We start from the raw sequence: 18,294 nt of genomic DNA on the forward strand, positions 1-18,294 counted from the left end.
AACGCTAGTACATTAGTCCATTAGTTGCAAGTTCCTACCCCAGCCGGCAACCTAACCTGTGAGCTCACGTACCTTGGGGGGCGAGCAGGCACGCTACTTCATACCTGCGTAGGACGTCTCCTCACGCCTTACGGGCACCCCCTTTTCTATACACATACCTGATACACCAATGGATGGTCCTTGTCTGTCCTGCAGTGATCGGGTGAGGAAGGGAGACCTTCCAAGAAATCTTGGGGCGCGCCAAAGGTTGTCCCCTCTCTCAACCGATCCCGCAGCCGAACAGAGCGGATCTATTCTCGTTGCAAAATGAGTTGCGGAAATCAGACCCTATACTCTGGTGAGGATATAGAGCAGCCATGTGTCAATGGATGTCTATTGATAGTGCAAGGGGGATCACTCCACCTAACTTGCACACCGTCAGGAGAAATTGTGCTATAGATATAGGTCAAACTAATACATAATCAATAGTTGCCAGGGAATTCAGATACATTTTCATTACGTTCCTGAAAAGACACATTTTCATGCAGTATAATGAGACAGAAGAACAGAGGGCAGTGTTGGTGCAGTTCTCATAATTTGCAGTTGCTTGCAGCTTGTCTTACAGCACCTGGCACAGCGGTCTCTAGCACAGCTCTGCATGCCTTTCGCCTACTCCCATCATTGTTCTGTGTGAGACAGTGATCCGTAGCAGCTGTTACTTGCACTGACCCAGGGGGAGAAAAACATGACCTCACTGGGTCAGCCGTCCATCCACAAATTCCCTGTTCTACTATTGCCTGGCCTGTGGGCGAGTTTGGGATACCCGTACTGTGTTTTACTCCCCATGTTTGCAGAAACTCCCCAAGCCTACGACTAGTGTAGGCTGGGCCATTGTCTGTTTATTTGTAGTGATATACCCATAACTGCAAAGCAACAACTGAGATGCCTTTCTACATACATAGCCTTTTCTCCAGGTTGAGCGGTAGCCCTCATAAAATGACTATATGTACCTATAGACACGTGTACATATTTCAGCTGCCCGAACTCACCCACATGCGTCACATTCATCTGCCTATTTTCATTAGCTTTAAGTCCCTGGGGTTAACTCCTAGCCCGAGACCCATACCGCCATTAAGGTGGCTGCACACTGGGCACGATCTAACAATTGCCTTAGCGTCCTCATATGTTATCTGATATTCCCTTCTTAGCCCCTTGGCATTCTGGTGAAATATAGAGTGCGCCTCTCGGGCCAGGACATGCTGGGAGACTAAAGGTCTCTGTGCCAGCGACACCAAGCGATCGGCTCTCGCATTTCCCTCTCCCAAGTCTATCTCCCATTTATGACCTCGAACATGTATTACTGCATATGAGTGCTCCCTAATTCTGATTGCTCTCTGCAACTGCACGAACAGCTCGTACAGCCGCCGATTCTGCACTTCCTTTATGTAGGCCTCCTCTATTCGGTGGCATACTCCAGCTACATAAAGGAGTCGGTGACCACATTAAGGGGGTCGATTAAGTTCATCATGGCCCATACATACAACAGCCACAGCTCTAATGTTTGCAATGAGTCCTTATCATCGGCTGCAATGAGGTGATGTCTCCAGGAGCCACCCTGCTGCCAGGTCACTGCTGCTGTTCTAGACTTCCATCCCGTGTCCGTGTAAGCCGTGATTGCGTTCTGCAAGGGCGTCTCGTGCTGCTTTGGTATCCGGAGCCCAACTCTCTGACCAATCCAATGTAGCGGCACGTTGGGAATCTTTTCCATTGAAACTGTACTTCCAGCTCGTAAGAGAGCGTCCTGTAACTCTGGACTATGCTGCACATACCATGTCAGAGTGTCCTTCTGCATTGGCAGCTGTACACACACAGGCTCCATACCTGTGATTTGCAGGGTACGTTCTCGCCCTTTCTTAATCACTTCTGCCAGGAGCTCAGTTTTTGAAGAAGTGTTTTGATCGCTGCAGTGAGGGACAGATCCACTCTAGTACCCATACCTCCCCCGTTTTCTTTTTAGATTGTGCCAACGCTCCTAAAAGGTACTTTGGTCCATACCATACCATAACCTGTATGGGGAGGTCAGGGTCACGTCTCCGAACACTGCCGTGTATAATGCAGTCCATAATCTGTTGTAGTAGACGTTTGTGCTGCGTTGTCACCGTTACAGGCTGGGCTGGGTCAGTGCCCCATAACAAAGGTCGCAACGACTCTAAGAGTTCGTTTGGGATGCCCACCACAGGGCACAGCCACTGTAAGTCCCCAGTAACCTTTGGGCATCGTGTAGAGTCTCTATTTTAGTATTCAGTTGCAGTTTCTGTGGGGTTACTATCGTGTTAGTCAGTGTCCATCCTAAGTACTTCCGGGGCGCAGAGAGTTGTACCTTTTCAGGGGCAATCATAAGTCCTTCCCTATTTAGGGTCTTTTCTATTGCCAAATTCGTTCCTGTGTGAAGGCCTCTGGCTGGGCAAAAAGGATGTCATCCATGTAATGATAAATGACCATTTGTTTCCATTCTCGCCGGAGTGGTTGTAGAGCATGATCGACATATAGTTGACATAGCGTGGGGCTATTTTCATCCCCTGAGGTAATACTGTGCATTCAAATCGTTGATCAGGGTGTTCTCGATTCAGTGCAGGCAATGTGAAGGCAAATCGTTTAGTGTCCTGAGAGTGCAGGTAATAGTAAAGAAACAGTCCTTTAAGTCACTAATTAGTAATGGCCAATTGTAAGGTAGCATGGCAGGATTGGGCTGGCCAGGTTGAAGTGCCCCCAATTGAGAGAGCACATTGCAGCAATTAAGCATTGAATGGTGGGGGGCAGGGGTGCCACCGAGACAGAGTATGGACTACTTGTTCATCAAGGTGGATTTGCAGGGGAGGTGACTTTTTCGCTAAGGATAGTCTGCCTGTACCCGTCACTGTGGCTATGGCCGCTTGCAGTGGCCAATGAGGCGGCCAAATTTCTGGGCTCATTATGCTGCTATCAGCCCCTGTATCTAATAGACCTTGAAGTTTGATTTCTTCCTCTCTGTATTTAAGTGTCACTGTTTTTTTAGGTCGATCATGCAAATTTAGTGATAGCAATGTTAAGCCCCGTGAGGAGCCAAACCCTTGCTCCCCTGAGGAGACGATTGACACAGGGTTAAGGCTTTGGTCAATTGCTAGAGGTACTAACTGCGCTATCCGTTGCCCTTTCTCAATTTTTATTGGAGGAAACGGGGTGTATACCATAATCTGGATCTCGCCCTGAAAGTCCGCATCTATTACCCCAGGGAGGACAAAAAGTCCGAGCATCGATGCTGAAGAACGCCCCAATAGAAGGGTCCCAGCGGCGGTTCCATTTATCATTACTGGTCCCCTGATCCTCTAGACACCCGCTCAGGTTTTGTGGTCATTAAGGTCATGGTCACTGCGGCTGCCAAGTCCAAGCCGAGGCTTCCTGGTGTGGCTGGTTGCAGGGCTGCTGCTGGCTGGAAACGGCTACTTGTGTCTGCGCGTGGCCGTCGTTTCTTTCTCGCGCTGGGCTGGGGGTTTCCCGACCGGCATCGGCAGGCATTGGTATTGTGGTTGTCCATACGACATGTCTGACACCATGAACCAGTGGCTTGACACTGACGACGCACATGTCCCATGCCACCACAGCGATAGCATTTGATGCGACCAGCAACAGGCGACCTCGGGCCTAAATTTGTTGTCGCAAACGCTTGTAAGGATGCAAGAGCTGCTAGCATTTGATTGTGAGAGGCTTCAGCCTGCGCCTTTAAACCTGCCCCTAACTCCTTAATAGCCTCAACCAGAAATGCTTGGGGCCCGACCGGCACGCTTGATAGCTTTTCCAGTGCCTCTTCAATAGTCCAATTACTCCTCAAAGTATTCAGAATACTACGTGCTGATGAATTACAATTTTGGAGCGCGCATTGTTTTAACATCACTCCTCTCATATACTCTGGCACCCCTGCCTTTTCAATAGCCCCGGCTACCTTATCTATGAATGCCCCAAAGTCCTCATCTCTACCTTGCCGGATCCCCATATAAAATGGCAATCCATCAGGCACCTTAATCTTGTCCATGGCCTGTCTAGCTAAATACATAGTTTCTCGACATTTATCTGGCCCTAATAATGCTTGGGCTTCTGTTCTGAAGAAAGGCCCTAGCCCTAAGAGTTCTTCGATAGTTACACCATGTAGTGGGTCTCCCAGCTGCCTAGCCTTTGAGACACTCTGATGGCACAGTTCTTGCCAATATGCATTAAACAACAGCTGTTGATGTTGTGAAAAGATCAATTTTGCTATTGCCCAACAATCGGATGGCAGCAATATCTGTGTACTCCAAATATAATCCAACATCTGCTTAGCTGGCTCGCTTTTTACCCCAAACTGACTAACTGTAGATCGTAGCTGTGATAATAATTTCCAATCTAAAGCTGTGATGGTGGCCTGCATCCTTCCCGCAGGATTAGAGGTATATATCACCGGAAACGCCATGTGCCGTACGGTCTCCACTGCGTCGTTATCCCCCGCCTCCATGCAGGCCCGTGCCAGCGCCGCTCAAGCTTCCTGCCTCTCCCGTGCAATGGCCTCCGCTAGGTCACTCTCTGCCCCAGGGATCGGCTCACTGCTCGGAGGGTTTATTGGGCCCATTGTAATAGGCGCAGGTGAACTACCCAGCACGGCCGTAACTAGGGGCGGGGGTGGGGCGCTTGGCTCCAAACATGCTAATGTGGCGTGCTCCGCGGCCTGCGGCAACACTAGGTAGTCACTGCGGGGGGGCAACAGACAATCCGGCCACCCATTGTAATCCTTATTTCTCTCCTGTGCAGCACTGGCCTGTTCCGCTGCCTTCTTTTCTGCTTGGTGCTGCAACAGCTCATTGTGAACTGCTCGCCACAGTTTCCCGTATTTTTTTGCTGTCTTATCATCATCTAAAACTGCTTGCCAAATTGCATCCCCAAATTTACGCCATTCTGTAAGGTCATGTACTAAATGTGGGTTTTGAAAAAAACCCTTTAGCATTGCCATAAGCTAATAACCCGGGGAGTTCCTTCTGTAAGTCTACTCCCTTAATTTGTCGTTTTCTCAGAAAACAAGTAAATAAATCATAAGCCACTTGCCTTTCCATCCCTTATCTGTCAGCGCGCGCTATTGCAGCCTTACAAGGTCTCGGCAGTCCGTATCGGCCAGGCTCTCCGATGAGGTCACCTAGGGCTCGGCACTCCTCTGGTTCCCGAGTGCTTTAGCCGTCCTCACTGCTTTAGGACCCGAACTCCTACGCCGTCCCACCGTAGTGCGCTGTTTACTGGGTCAGTCGGGGTCACCGTTTGTAGGAAATCAGCGGGAGAAATGCGACGACCATAGTAGATGATCAGCAAATCTCGTTTATTCTTTCAGCTGCGTGTACATTTATAGTGTGGATAATAGGCTCATACATATTGCTAAAGTGGAGCTCAGGATTGGCTCGCTAGTCAGTGTCAACTACGCCTATCTTTGTGCTCTGAGGTTATCTCTCAGCAAACACTCTCTTACAGACTTCTCAAAACACTGTTGCCGGCTATCTCCATCGGCATCCTGTTTTGTTCCTAGTTCTCATACCTGACCTTGCACGTAACAAGGTTGCTTAAACAGATGCACAGTGTCTGCATGGCTTTTCTCAGTCAGCCAGTCATCAATAAATCTCTCCACAAGCATTAACACTCTTTCAGAGAATTTTGGGAGCTCTCACTGTTTGTGATCACTCTATTTGTGTTCACATACACTGTATCCACAAATATCAACTTCTACTGAGATTCTTTTGTGGCAAAAATCACTATCTGTAAAGTAAAAGCCACCGCATTTCTTAGATTGACACGATCCTTTAGATTAAATGGGTGAAATGCTTTCAAATAGAAATTGTGAGCATTCCACATTTAAACAAAGTATCTTAGGAGATGGAGGGCCACATAAAGTACTTTTCTCATATTCTGTTTTTGAAATTACTTCTGAATATTTTGTTTGAGAAAACACTCTATCATTCAGATAGAAAGAAGCACGTTGCTGAAGAAAATGCTTTTTTCTTTAAAAAAACTTAAGAAATGGATAGAAATGGCGTTTTTGTTTCAGTTTTTTTTAATAGATGTAAAATATCTTTCAATCCACTACATACAACGTTCTGCTTCTGGATTCAGCCTGCTTTCTTAAAAATGGCACCAACAGCACAGAGAGATCTCAAGGGGTTACTATGAACAAGTGCTATGAGAAACCACCAATCTTCCGAAACGCAAGTATGTCTTTATTTTGAAAGTTGTTCTTTGAAATAATTAAAGAGAGCTCTATATCGTATGAAAGATTTATTATTAACTGTTATGTTATCTGTAATTACTATCAGTACCTTCTAATGTAGGATATCAGTACCTTCATTTGGATCTTCAAGGTTTCCACTGTTTGTTTTTTGTCCTGGAGAAAACCTTGGGTTAACGATATGCCATTTCAGAAGATGTATTTCTAGAAGTTCAAGTTGCCAGTCCACCAGTCTGGGATCGAGGCTGTGTCAAGATCATGAAATTCTTAGTGTTAGTCGCCTTTGTTGGTGTGGCTGGTGAGTGTATTTTTACTTTTATTTTTGTAATCTAAAATGAAACCTATTTCTGAGGAAACTTGTAGCGTAATCTGTCGTGAGAAATTGCAGTTGAGTTTACATTTGCAAAAGGCTTAAGGCAAAGCACTTCTACTTCTTTTGACTCCTAACTATCCGCCCAGAATAACTTATTTCACGAGTCATGAAGGCCTTCATGGTTCTTGACCGGGGAACGCTACAGTGCTTACCCAGGTTCAAAAAAGAAGACCATGTAAATTCATGAATCTTCCACTGAAAATGAATTACAAAGCACCTCTTACTCAAAAAATCCTGAAGCTGCTGTAAATTCTTTGCATATGGGAGAGTGTTCCAAGGAGATGTGACTGCAGACTTGTCTTGTACTTTCATTGCCTCCTATTGACTGCTACTACGGACAAGATCCTGGTACAGACAAACCTTTGGTCTTATCCAACAAGAACATTTGCATATTATTAAGTTCACTCTGGAAATAGCATCCAGGGCTTCAGACACAGACAGATGGTATGCCAATCTAAATTCAATCAGCTTATTTTAGGCAGAAGCAAACAATGTGTGCTAGAGTTAACCATAACTGCTACTGTGCATTTTTGTAGAACCAGAGCCTATGCGTGAGATCTTTCAGTTAGCCACAGGGCCACGGAGTTCCTTATGCCAGATGTTAACATATGCTATTTCTTATTTTGCAGTTGCCTTCCCCATCATTGATGAGGATGATGACAAGATTGTGGGAGGCTACAGCTGTGCAAGGAGTGCCGCACCCTACCAGGTGTCTCTGAATTCTGGATGTCACTTCTGTGGAGGCTGTCTCATCAGCCACACTCAGCTCCTACATCAACACAGTTCCTCTGCCTACCAGCTGTGTGACCGCTGGAACAACGTGCCTGATCTCTGGATGGGGCAACACACTCAGCAGTGGCTGTGAGTGCTGCGTGGGAATGTGTCTGAGGACACTGGACATAGTCTAAGACCTCACAATGAAGTCCAAACAGTGCAGGGTAAAGAACAGAGAAGTGCTGCAGGGCAAGCCTTTTTGAAGAATGATTTTTAAATTATCAGTCTATGTAGGGCAACAATCATTTAGCTGCCCTGATGGCAAGGCTTTCTAAGATTTTTGATCCTGTTTTATTTTGTGAAGACGGAATCATTTATGTCACTCAAGTGCCCTTCACTCAGATGTGTGGCAATCTGGACATTTTGTGTCTTGGCACCATCAGCCGTGCAGTTCCAAGCACTAGTGACTTACTAGTTAGCTGAGTTCTGAGAATATTATAAAAACGTGTGAATGTGGATCTAAAACTGCTACAAAAGAGCTCCACTCTTTTCCACTGATGGTCAGAAGCATGGCTGGGGACCGCTGTCTAATTCTCTGGCCAAAACAAACCTGCACCGGAGATGGGGCTAGTTTGCCTGCGGCCCCAGATTTCTGCGTCATACGTACTGAAAGAGTAGTTCTTAGTTCCAAGCCTGCCAGCTGGTGACTTTCTAGATGCAGGGTAGAACAGAGGGCCCCATGGGTAGAATTTGTTTCATCTAAACAAAGAGACTTACAGCTCGGAAACAAAATGAGGACTGCTAAAACACGGTGTCCAGCAATGACTTTTCTGTTAAGAAAGATGTTTTTTCCAGGCTCTAAAATTCTATCAGCTATGCCATCAAAAATTTCTCTCTATTTTCTTGTAGCTCTGTATCCAGATGTCCTGCAGTGCCTGAATGCCCCTGTACTCTCCTCAAGCCAGTGCAGGCAGTGCTTATCCTGGAAGAATTACCAGTAACATGATATGTATAGGATACCTGAATGGAGGAAAAGACTCCTGCCAGGTAAAACAACTGCCTCTCCTATCTGTACCTTTCCTGTCTTCTCCTAGTAGAGGATGAGATCATGTTAGAGATACTCAGTGGCATGTTTGAAACCATTTTTTTAACTAAAGTATGCTAGCTCTTGCACTTTGGGCTACCGAAAATGGAGACGTGCTGCACCAGAAAATAAACAATAATCGCAGAGGCTATAACCTAGGATGCAAATGTTAGTATTGGATCCAATGAGAATAAAATATCACCATACCAACATCCAGGAAGTCTGGAAAATGAACACACCTGGTAATTGCACTGCATGTTGTGTATGCTTGATTCTGTGGAAAAGTTTTGCAGAATAATGTGCCAGAAAAGGTTTCTGAGCACCTGCCAAGACGGCACCCATGAAAAATAAGTAACTTACTACTGTCTGTGACGCCTTAGAAGTACGGCATGTTAGCATCAGGTACAGAATTGTAAGCAGAAATTATCTTTGTAAGAAAAAGTCTCCCTCTAGTATCTCAGTGGGTTCTGGGAATCATGGCTTACTGCTGATGCTGATAACATTTGCTGAGCATCTGTATCTTTATCTGTACAGGGGGATTCCGGTGGTCCAGTAGTCTGCAATGGTCAGCTTCAGGGTATTGTTTTCCTGGGGCTTTGGATGTGCACAAAAAGGTTATCCTGGTGTTTACACTAAGGTTTGCAATTATGTTTCCTGGATTAAAACGACTATGTCTTCCAATTGAGACACTCATTTTACGTGACCTGCTTTTCCTCCTCCTCATTTCCTTCTGCTTTGGAATTGGATGTACACACCTTCACAAAAAATAAACATTTTCAGGCAGCCCTTCTTTGTGCAGTTCCTCCGGTTACTTCCATGGGTTATTACATGGGGAACACAGACAAGTAATATCACTATCTCTCTCTCTCTCTATTTATCTAATACTTGTAGTGTCTCTCAACTAGAAGAATCTTGGAACGCTTTCTAGCCTCAACTTCAGAAGTCCTTCAGCCAGTTATGTACAAGCATGCTGGAGGAGGAGATATTTTCTGTTTATAATCATATAGTCAAATGCTACACATCTACATAAAACAGCTGAAGGAGCGTGGTGAACTACAGAGGCAACACACTTCTATTACAGAAAACAGCAGGCAGCAATCAAACGCTCCCGATCACCCCTAACCCACAGTCATATGACTGAACATTTCCTAGTGCAAAATCACTGAAAGCTCTACCTGGGGAATGAAGGCAAGTTCTTGCTAGGGCTTGTTCTCTTAATGTACCAGTACTGTGACCTACCAAGGCTATTTTACTAAATTGCTGGGGCTGCTGTCCATACCATTTTGCCTCATTGGACATGCTGGGCTTTCTTAGTTTCCTGGAACAGTCAAAAGAACAGAGGTGTTCCTGAGCTTTGGTTTTGCATCCTGTTGTCCCAGTCTGCCCCAAGAGAGTCCATGAAAAAACTGCCAAAGTTGCCCAGGAGCTGTGCAGTTGTCTCCCGGGGAAAAGAAAAAAAGAAAAAAGAAAAGAGAAAAAAGAAATGGGAGAGGAGAAAAGTGGGGCACAAAGGAACAAATGCCATTTTCAATTGGAGAGGTTTTTGCGTAGCTCCTTCAGATTCTTTGTTGTCGATATACCTCTTAGGTACGTAATAGGTGCCTGAGCCAGGAAAAAAGTACAATATACAAACAAGATCGGACCATAGCATGATTTCTCACTGCTCTGAAAGTCCTTGATGAATTCCTTCTCAGCATCTTCCTTTGTGGCTTTCTTTGTTCCTATAAAAATCATCCTTCCCTTCAGTCTGTTTGTACCAGGAGACAGAGTTCTTACCGGGGAGCTGTTGAAAGTCACAGGTTTTCCCTCCACGGCCAGTGTGAGTGGAGACTTAAATATCCTTGCCTGGTATTATCAGCCAAGAAGCAAATTTGTTACCTGATGTGCAATGAGCCAATTCCCACACACGCAAGAGAGAGATTTCTTTTTATTTGGGCCCAGATGCTGGAAAGTTGAATGCTTCCAGAAATCAAGGACAATAACGAAAATGTCTTCACTGTGTTTGTGCATTAAATTCCCATATATTCCATCTACCTAATACAGAAGGAACAACTACTACCTACGTATTAATAAGGTTAAACAACCGCGATAATCCATCCCCTTCTGGCCTCATTCCCAGCCAGCTGTTCTTGCATGGGGTTGTTCACGGGTCTTACATGACCTTCCGTGATTGTTGGGAGAATGCTCCTCTTTATCCTTCTATCCCTATATGGTCACCTTAGAACAAGCTGAACAGTTCTCCTCTGGCCGATACTCCAAGAGGAACAATTGTATTTGATAAATCTGATAACATAAGACATTCTGCTCGATCAAAGTATTTTGCATTTCTGTTGATTAAACACAGACAATATCCCCTTCTTTCTAACAAAGACCTGTTTCTCCATATCATGTGTAGAACAAGCAAAGGCAATCACAGAGCCTTTATTTGAGAAATAGGCACAATAGGAAAAGATATCCAGAAGGAATTAACTCACCCCTCCCGGTAACAGTGTGGAGAAAGGGACGGGCTGAGGAATGTGACCCTTCACCGTTCATACCGTCGCGCCGCCAGAGACAACGGCGGGGGCAAATAGGGACTCGCGCAGACTCAGACCGCACAGGAAGTATCGCGGAGACGGAAGGGGTGGCTCCAGACCACTCCCTGCCCCACTCCAGACACCCACACACTCACGTAGCCCAACCATTGGTTCAGGCTGTTACCTTGGAATCACGGAGTTACCAAGATCTATCTGTGTCCATGACAGGAGGACAGCAGGCCCACAGGCCTGGAAAAGAAGGAAAGAGGGAAAAAAAAGCGTCAACAGTTCACAGGCTGTTCTGGTCTGGTCTCGTGACCAGAGGAGGAGTTATTAAGTAGCACTGAGGAGGAATGTTGATTTACTAAATACGATATCAGAATGCAAGATAACACAATAGAATGCAATTCAGTTGGAATCGAGGCCACCAAAATCAAATAAAATGAGAGAGAGCATGTCCAAATCGAAGGACCTACTCTAAAGCTGCAGGCAAAAAGCAGCAAGGCACCATATGCTTCTCAACGGTGAACAAAGAGACAGAGGCTCCTGAGTTGCCAGGAGCTCCACCTCTCTTCCTCTGGGCACAAAGTCCTCGGGGGAATGCAGGCCCTCCGCCCCTCCCCCTCCAAGAACCAGGCACCCAGAAAGAGTGGTCCATGGAGCTGCAACAATAACTCTTCAACTCCCGGTGCTTTACATGATGTTATGATGTGGAATACCGACAACTAAGAAGTCATAAAACCAGAACACTTCCCTCTGAGAGAGTTTAGAAATATCCACCAGGTTTCAGTACGTGTACTGTATTCAGTATGGAGGGATGAAAATGTTGGAGGACAGTGAAGAGGATGAGGAAGATGGGGGAAAATACACATTTCTATCTGTACACAGAGCACGTCCTTGACTACGAGGGATGAGCATGTTGAGAAGAGTAGTTGGGAAACAGTCTCTGTCCTCTGCCACTGTCTACTCCATTTCTCAATGCGTCCTGTAGGCAAGGAAGAAATTCCGCTTTCTCGATTATATGCCAGACTTGATATCCAAACTGTTGAAATGTTCTTATGGGCTCTCCCTTCTGATATGGTTGGAACATCGCTTATAGCCGTGATAGACCCTACCACGAAAAGGTAGCTTACAAAGCTGCTCCCTTTCTGTACGTGTACTGGGTCTGTCTGGAATGGAATTTGCCCCGTTGGAAGCCCGTGTAGTACTGTGCTTTGCACAGGTTGATATCACACCAGTGTATTACTCTCTAACTCCAGTGTGGTATTAGAAAGCGACATTATTTTAGTTTGCCATTATGTGCCGGACAAGTTGGCAAATCAAGCACAGGCTCTCAGAGTTCAGGTTCCACGTTTAAACAGTTAAGACATACAGATGCAATATGTTTCCCAGTAACACCATATATATAAATTCTTTTCCAAGAACTCATTAATAAACGCTTATGTCTCTGCAAGCACGTCCAGTGAGGCTGTATGACCAGCTACTTCATCCCCTTTATTTCAGCTTCACCTTCATCACAGTGACTTTTAGCTGACCTTCAGCTGTTTTCCCCCAATTTGGCGAATTTCTGTTGCTCGTTACGCCTTAAAGAACAACCTTTTATCTTGGTACACTACAACTCAAAACAATTAATATGAAATCCGAGCAAAAGTCCTTGCACTTGGTGGATACAAAGTGGCTTCCAGTACATACTATGTAGGTCAAAAGTAGACTGTTGTGGCTTTGGCGCTTCAGTGAAGCAAGGTTCATTCAAAACAAGACTGATCACGTACCAAGCAAACTGGAAAATTCTAGTACTAGCACACTTCAATTCTTTTTGCTAAACTAATACACTTAAATTAACATGTATTGATCCCTATTGCTAAACCAGCCTACATCATGCTAAGCAGTGCCTGCACAGCATCCAGGTGCCCTCTCAAGCTGGCCCCCAGCCCCTAACAAAGGCCAGTCTGCTGGCAGCGGGTGAGAAAGTGGTGGGGAGGGGGCTTAGCCAGGACAGCTGACCTAAACTGACCAAAGGGATATTCCGTGCTGTATGACATTATTATTATTATTATTTTTTAGCACAGACTTTGTGTGAGTCAGCTGCATGGCGGAAATTGGCACCAAGGGAGCCTTCACAGAAAGGTAAACATGGCGGAAAAAGCCGTCGCGAAGGGACGTCCCCGACGTTCGGCAGCACTGACGCGCTGCGGCGGAGCCGGGGGCGACAGCGGCCGAAGCCCCTGCGTGTACAAAACCTGCCGCTAGGGGGCGGCGCGAACGGGACGGGCAAACGGCGCGGCGGGTCAGAAGGGCGCGGCGCGGCAGTTGGCGCGGGCGGCTCGAGCACGGAGGGAGAGATTGCCACCGTCCGCGGGCACAGACTTAGTCATGGTATCCACGCGAAGGAGAGCAAGGATGTCTGCCCCTGCCAGGAAGGATGCTGAAACCCCGACTGAGTGCCGAGGCAGCCGTGCAGCTGTCCGAACCTCTGGCTGTGTAGAGTGCATGAGCCTTTCCCCGGCATCGTGGGGAAAGCAGCAGTCAGAACAGCTGTGCAAGGTGTGAGCAGGTAGACGACCTGCTCCGACTTGTGATGAGGCTACAGGATGAAATACGTGCGTTAAAAACTGTCGTGGGGGACAAACAGGAAAACCACAGTTCACCCACGCACTGGCACGTTATTCCAAAGGAAAGAACAGAAAACCCAAGGCAGTCTGTATCACATCAGGTCGAGGGGAAAAAAATTTGCAAGGCTGGAGGCAAGAACACAAAGGAAAAGAGCAGATGGAGACAAGTTTGTGCTTGAAGCCGAATACAAAAACCCTCCTTGCTTTCTCCAGCGACCCCCCCACCGTCCTCCCACCCTCCGCCGGGTGCCCCTCTACAGCAGCTATGGGGCCCATCTGTGACTGATAACAATCCACTCAGTCTGGACAAACTAATGAAACCAAACCACAAAAAGCCCTTCCCCCAAAAAAAGACTACGCCGTTGAAGGATAAGAGATGGATAGTAGTTGTAGGTGATTCCTCCCTGCAGGGAACTGAACATCCAAAATGCTGAGCAGACCCCCTTCTTCGAGAAATCTGCTGCCTTCCTGGGGCTTGAGAAAGAGGTGCCGCCAGGAAACCACCTTGACTGGTACAGCCATCAGACCATAACTCCTTAATGCTTTTCCATAGACAGAGAGACAAAGCAGGGGTGGGCAGTGGTAGGACAAGGGGGAATGGTTTTAAACTGGGACAGGGGAGGTTTAGGTTGGATATTTGGAAGAAGTTCTTCACCCAGAGGGTGGTGACGCACTGGAACGGGTTGCCCAAGGAGGTTGTGGATGCCCCATCCCTGGAGGCATTCAAGGCCAGGCTAGATGAGGCTCTGGGCAGCCTGGTCTGGTGGTTGGCGACCCTGCACGTAGCAGGGGGGTTGAGACTCGATGATCATTGCGGTCCTTTTCAATCCAGGCCATTCTATGATTCTATGAAGCAGCTACATTTGTATCAAAGGCTACCAAAAGGGAGTTCAGGGCCTTGGAACAACAGCTGAAGGAACTGTCTCATGTCTTGGGTGAGGACATGGAAACAAATCAAAGGATCTTATCCTTACATACATGGCTTGGTCACTGGTGCCATCGTCAGAACTCTGGTTTTTATTTTGGCAACCAAATGGCCTATATGGCACCAGGTTTGTGGGCACCAGGTGAGGTTTGCCTTTTTCAGAGGGGGAGAAGGGTCCTTGGGGCAAAACTAGAGGGCTCATTGGGATGGTTTTAAACTGGACCTGAATTGGGATGGGGGGGATAGAGAGCCTTCCCGTGATAAGGTGTGGGATGGCATAGCTAGATGAGAGGGACAGGGTACAAGCAAGGGGCTTGAAGGACCTGTTGCCCTGAGTGGCGCTGGCAACACTGCAGCACATATGAAATCCTGTGGTGATGAGGCGGTGGCAGCTGGGGCAATAGGAGAAGGCAGAGGGGAAAATCAAGGGGAATACTTCAAGGAATTAAGGAGTTATCCTTTCAGGACTTGACAAGACCAGCTGCCCAGCTGAAGTGCCTCCACACCAATGCACACAGCCTGGGAAACAAACAGGAGATGCTGGAATCTACAGGGGCTACTAGAAAACCACAATGTAGTTGCCATCACTGAAACCTGGTGGAATGATTCCTATGACTGGAGTGTGCCTGTTGACTGCTACGAGCTCTTCAGAAGGGACAGACGAGGAAGGAGGGGACGTAGTGTTGCTATCTACATCATGAATGCAATAGAACCTGAAGACTTGTCCCTAAAGTATAGTCATGAGCAAGTCAAAAGCCTATGGGTGATGGTTAGAGACCTAGGCAGCAAGGGAAGCCTTGTGATCAGCGTCTACTACAGGTCACCCAGTCAAGCAGAGCCTGTCAACCTCCAGCTCCAGGGGGCATCGCAATCGCAAGCACTCATCCTGCTGGAGGACTTCAACAAAGACGCAGTTCTTCCCATTATCTAAACAAACTGCAGGGCTGCTTTTCAGTGAGCGCTAACAAGCTTAACAATATCATTACAGTTGGTATCAAAAGTAGGATCAGAATTTGTTCAGAGGTGGAAAGGGGAAAAAAGCAGAGAACAAGCAGAAGACACAGAGAGGAAACCACTACTTAAGTGGACAGAGCTGGAGGTCAAAAGTGGAAAAATAGTTCTACTGGTACACAGTGGACTGTGTGTTCAGGGGTCAGGTCTCCACTTGTATGGAGAGAGGTTTGCGTTGTGCTGCTCCAGCCTTCGTGTCACAGTGTATCTTGCTTAGCGCAGAAATAAGTGCCTGAGTCATTGAGTAGGACGTGATCTATCGCCATTGATAAGGAGTTCCCCTTAGTCCCACTGCTTTGGAAGCGGCTTTTGAATTCTTCCTCAAACTCTGCTTTGTTACCTACCAATGAACGAACAATCAGCTGCAAAGTGGTGTTCTTCCCCACTGGCAGCTTGTACCAGAACATGTTCCAGTTTCCACTCTCTTTGTGTGAACAGTTCAGAGTCAGAGAGTCTCCCAGTCGGACAATCATGTCTGGGGTTTGCTGAAGAGCCCAGCCTAGAAAAGGAAAGAAGAAAAGAAGCTGTGAGGAATGGACTGAGTTGAAAGAGACACAAAGACACATCCTTGAATTAATAGATGGGATGCCAGCATGTTGGACGCTGTCCCATTTCTCTGGAAGGGACAGATAGGAGACAGAAAAAAACAATTTCAAATGTAGTAGTAGTATTTTTTTCTTACATATATTTTTTTTAAATACTAACTTCACCACCCTTGATTGAAGTTTTAAAATGATTCAGAAAAAAAAAATGTGTAGACCGGCAGAGCTTTTTGAGTAAGAGACTGAGGAAAATTTCACCTCATTCATTGCTCATCCTCCCCAGGGAGCCCTGGGGAATGGAGCATTACCAACAGCTGAACACATAGTTGAAGCACCAGCAGAAGGCTTGTCAAGGGAGAACAAAATTTACATACCTACATGGGCCAGCAAGGCCGTAAGAAACCAGCAGGGAAACATGGGAAAAGTTTTATCTTCTTCAGCTGATCTGCCTGTGGTGCCAGCACTGACCTAGGAGCTCTGTTGTGTGAGGAGGAAACATTGAGGAAGGAAGAAATGCATGATGTTGGAGTGGGCAGGACTGTGTGAGACCGCCCAGAGAGCAGTTGGTTAGAAAGCAGATGGTTGGCTGGGAATTGTGTGAAATACAGACAGTAGTAGGTGGTACAAACCCTGCACAGCTGGCTTTACGTGTGTGTATGTGTGTATGCGCAGCCACAGGAACGTGTGGGGACGGGATGGGAGCCTGAGTTTGAGACAAGGCATAGGGATGCTTTGGGGTTTTCCTCTCTTCCACTTGAAACAGCTGAGATCTTCACAAAAGAGGTATTATGCAAAAAAATTACAGAGAAACGGGGCTCTGTTGTTTTCTTTTGTGCCCCACATCTAAGTTCCTGAAATTTCAACGATCCTGACCACAGACATTACAGCGCTGGATCTTCTTTGGTTAGGCCCATGCAGTTCATGCCACGTTCGTGCTTTGTTCATCATTCGGCCTGCCCTGGGCTGTCAATGGCTTCTGTGTGAGAGTCATCAGCTACTCTGCAGGAGCGTAGAAGAGCACCACCCTCCTTCTACCTTCCCGCTGCCGACAGCAGGGTCACTGACTGCAGTCTGTCTCATTCAGTAAGCACTTGGAGACTTTTAAAGCGTACTGGTACTTGACACTGAGAGGAAGGGCATTTGCTTCACAGGGACTGCAAGCATTTGGGTGGAAGAAGTAAACAGTCAGTGGAGGTGGTGAGGGGGCATCTGTCTTGTATGAGAGGTGAGGAGAGAGTCTGAGGAGACAGCAAGGGTGACTCAGAAAAACTGCAAGGGAAGAGAAAGGTAAACCCTCCCTTGGTGCAGGCAGGAATGTGAGATTGGCCTCCTTGAGAATTTCTCTGCTTGCACTGCATCTGTTGTTTAAAAAAACTGCTTGCCATTTTTTTTTCTATTTTTAATTCTGTTTTGTCTCTCGTTGCATTTAAGCATCACGAAGTACTTGACTTCTGTCAACAGTTTTTGAGATTATCTTTTGGGAGTTGACATGATGAATTTGGCAGTTCCTTGGATAATGGTTGTTTGTCAAACACACTAGCATTTAACAAACTCAGCATCATAAGCATTAACACTCTTTCAGAGAATTTTGGGAGCTCTCGCTGTTTGTGATCACTGTATTTGTGTTCACATACATTGTATCCACAAATATCAACTTCTACTGAGATTCTTTTGTGGCAAAAATCACTACCTGTAAAGTAAAAGCCACCGCATTTCTTAGATTGACACGATCCTTTAGATTAAATGGGTGAAATGCTTTCAAATAGAAATTGTGAGCATTCCACATTTAAACAAAGTATCTTAGGAGATGGAGGGCCACATAAAGTACTTTTCTCATATTCTGTTTTTGAAATTACTTCTGAATATTTTGTTTGAGAAAACACTGTATCATTCAGATAGAAAGAAGCACGTTGCTGAAGAAAATGCTTTTTTCTTTAAAGAAACTTAAGAAATGGATAGAAATGGCGTTTTTGTTTCAGTTTTTTTTTTTTTTAATAGATGTAAAATATCTTTCAATACACTACATACAACATTCTGCTTCTGGATTCTGCCTGCTTTCTTAAAAATGGCACCAACAGCACAGAGAGATCTCAAGGGGTTACTATGAACAAGTGCTATGAGAAACCACCAATCTTCCGAAACGCAAGTATATTTTTATTTTGAAAGTTGTTCTTTGAAATAATTAAAGAGAGCTCTATATCGTATGAAAGGTTTATTATTAACTGTTATGTTATTTGTAATTACTATCAGTACCTTCTAATGTAGGA

At 46.0% G+C, this 18,294-nt stretch overlaps 1 protein-coding gene, 1 pseudogene and 1 gene segment (V, D, J or C); 1 reads left to right on the forward strand and 2 right to left on the reverse strand.

Moving 5' to 3' along the window:
* TRBV6-5 (T cell receptor beta variable 6-5) overlaps positions 1-18,294 on the reverse strand; it is a gene marked incomplete in the record, with an annotated part of 201,106 nt that overhangs the window by 154,668 nt on the left and 28,144 nt on the right.
* On the forward strand, positions 5,719-9,194 carry LOC121107393 (annotated as a pseudogene).
* Positions 15,478-16,513, reverse strand: LOC121107404. The segment is given in 2 exon segments: positions 15,478-15,984; positions 16,402-16,513. Coding segments are annotated over 2 exon segments (345 nt in total).

The sequence above is a fragment of the Gallus gallus genome, chromosome 1 (genome assembly GCF_016699485.2).
Source record: "Gallus gallus isolate bGalGal1 chromosome 1, bGalGal1.mat.broiler.GRCg7b, whole genome shotgun sequence".
Lineage (NCBI taxonomy): Eukaryota > Metazoa > Chordata > Aves > Galliformes > Phasianidae > Gallus > Gallus gallus.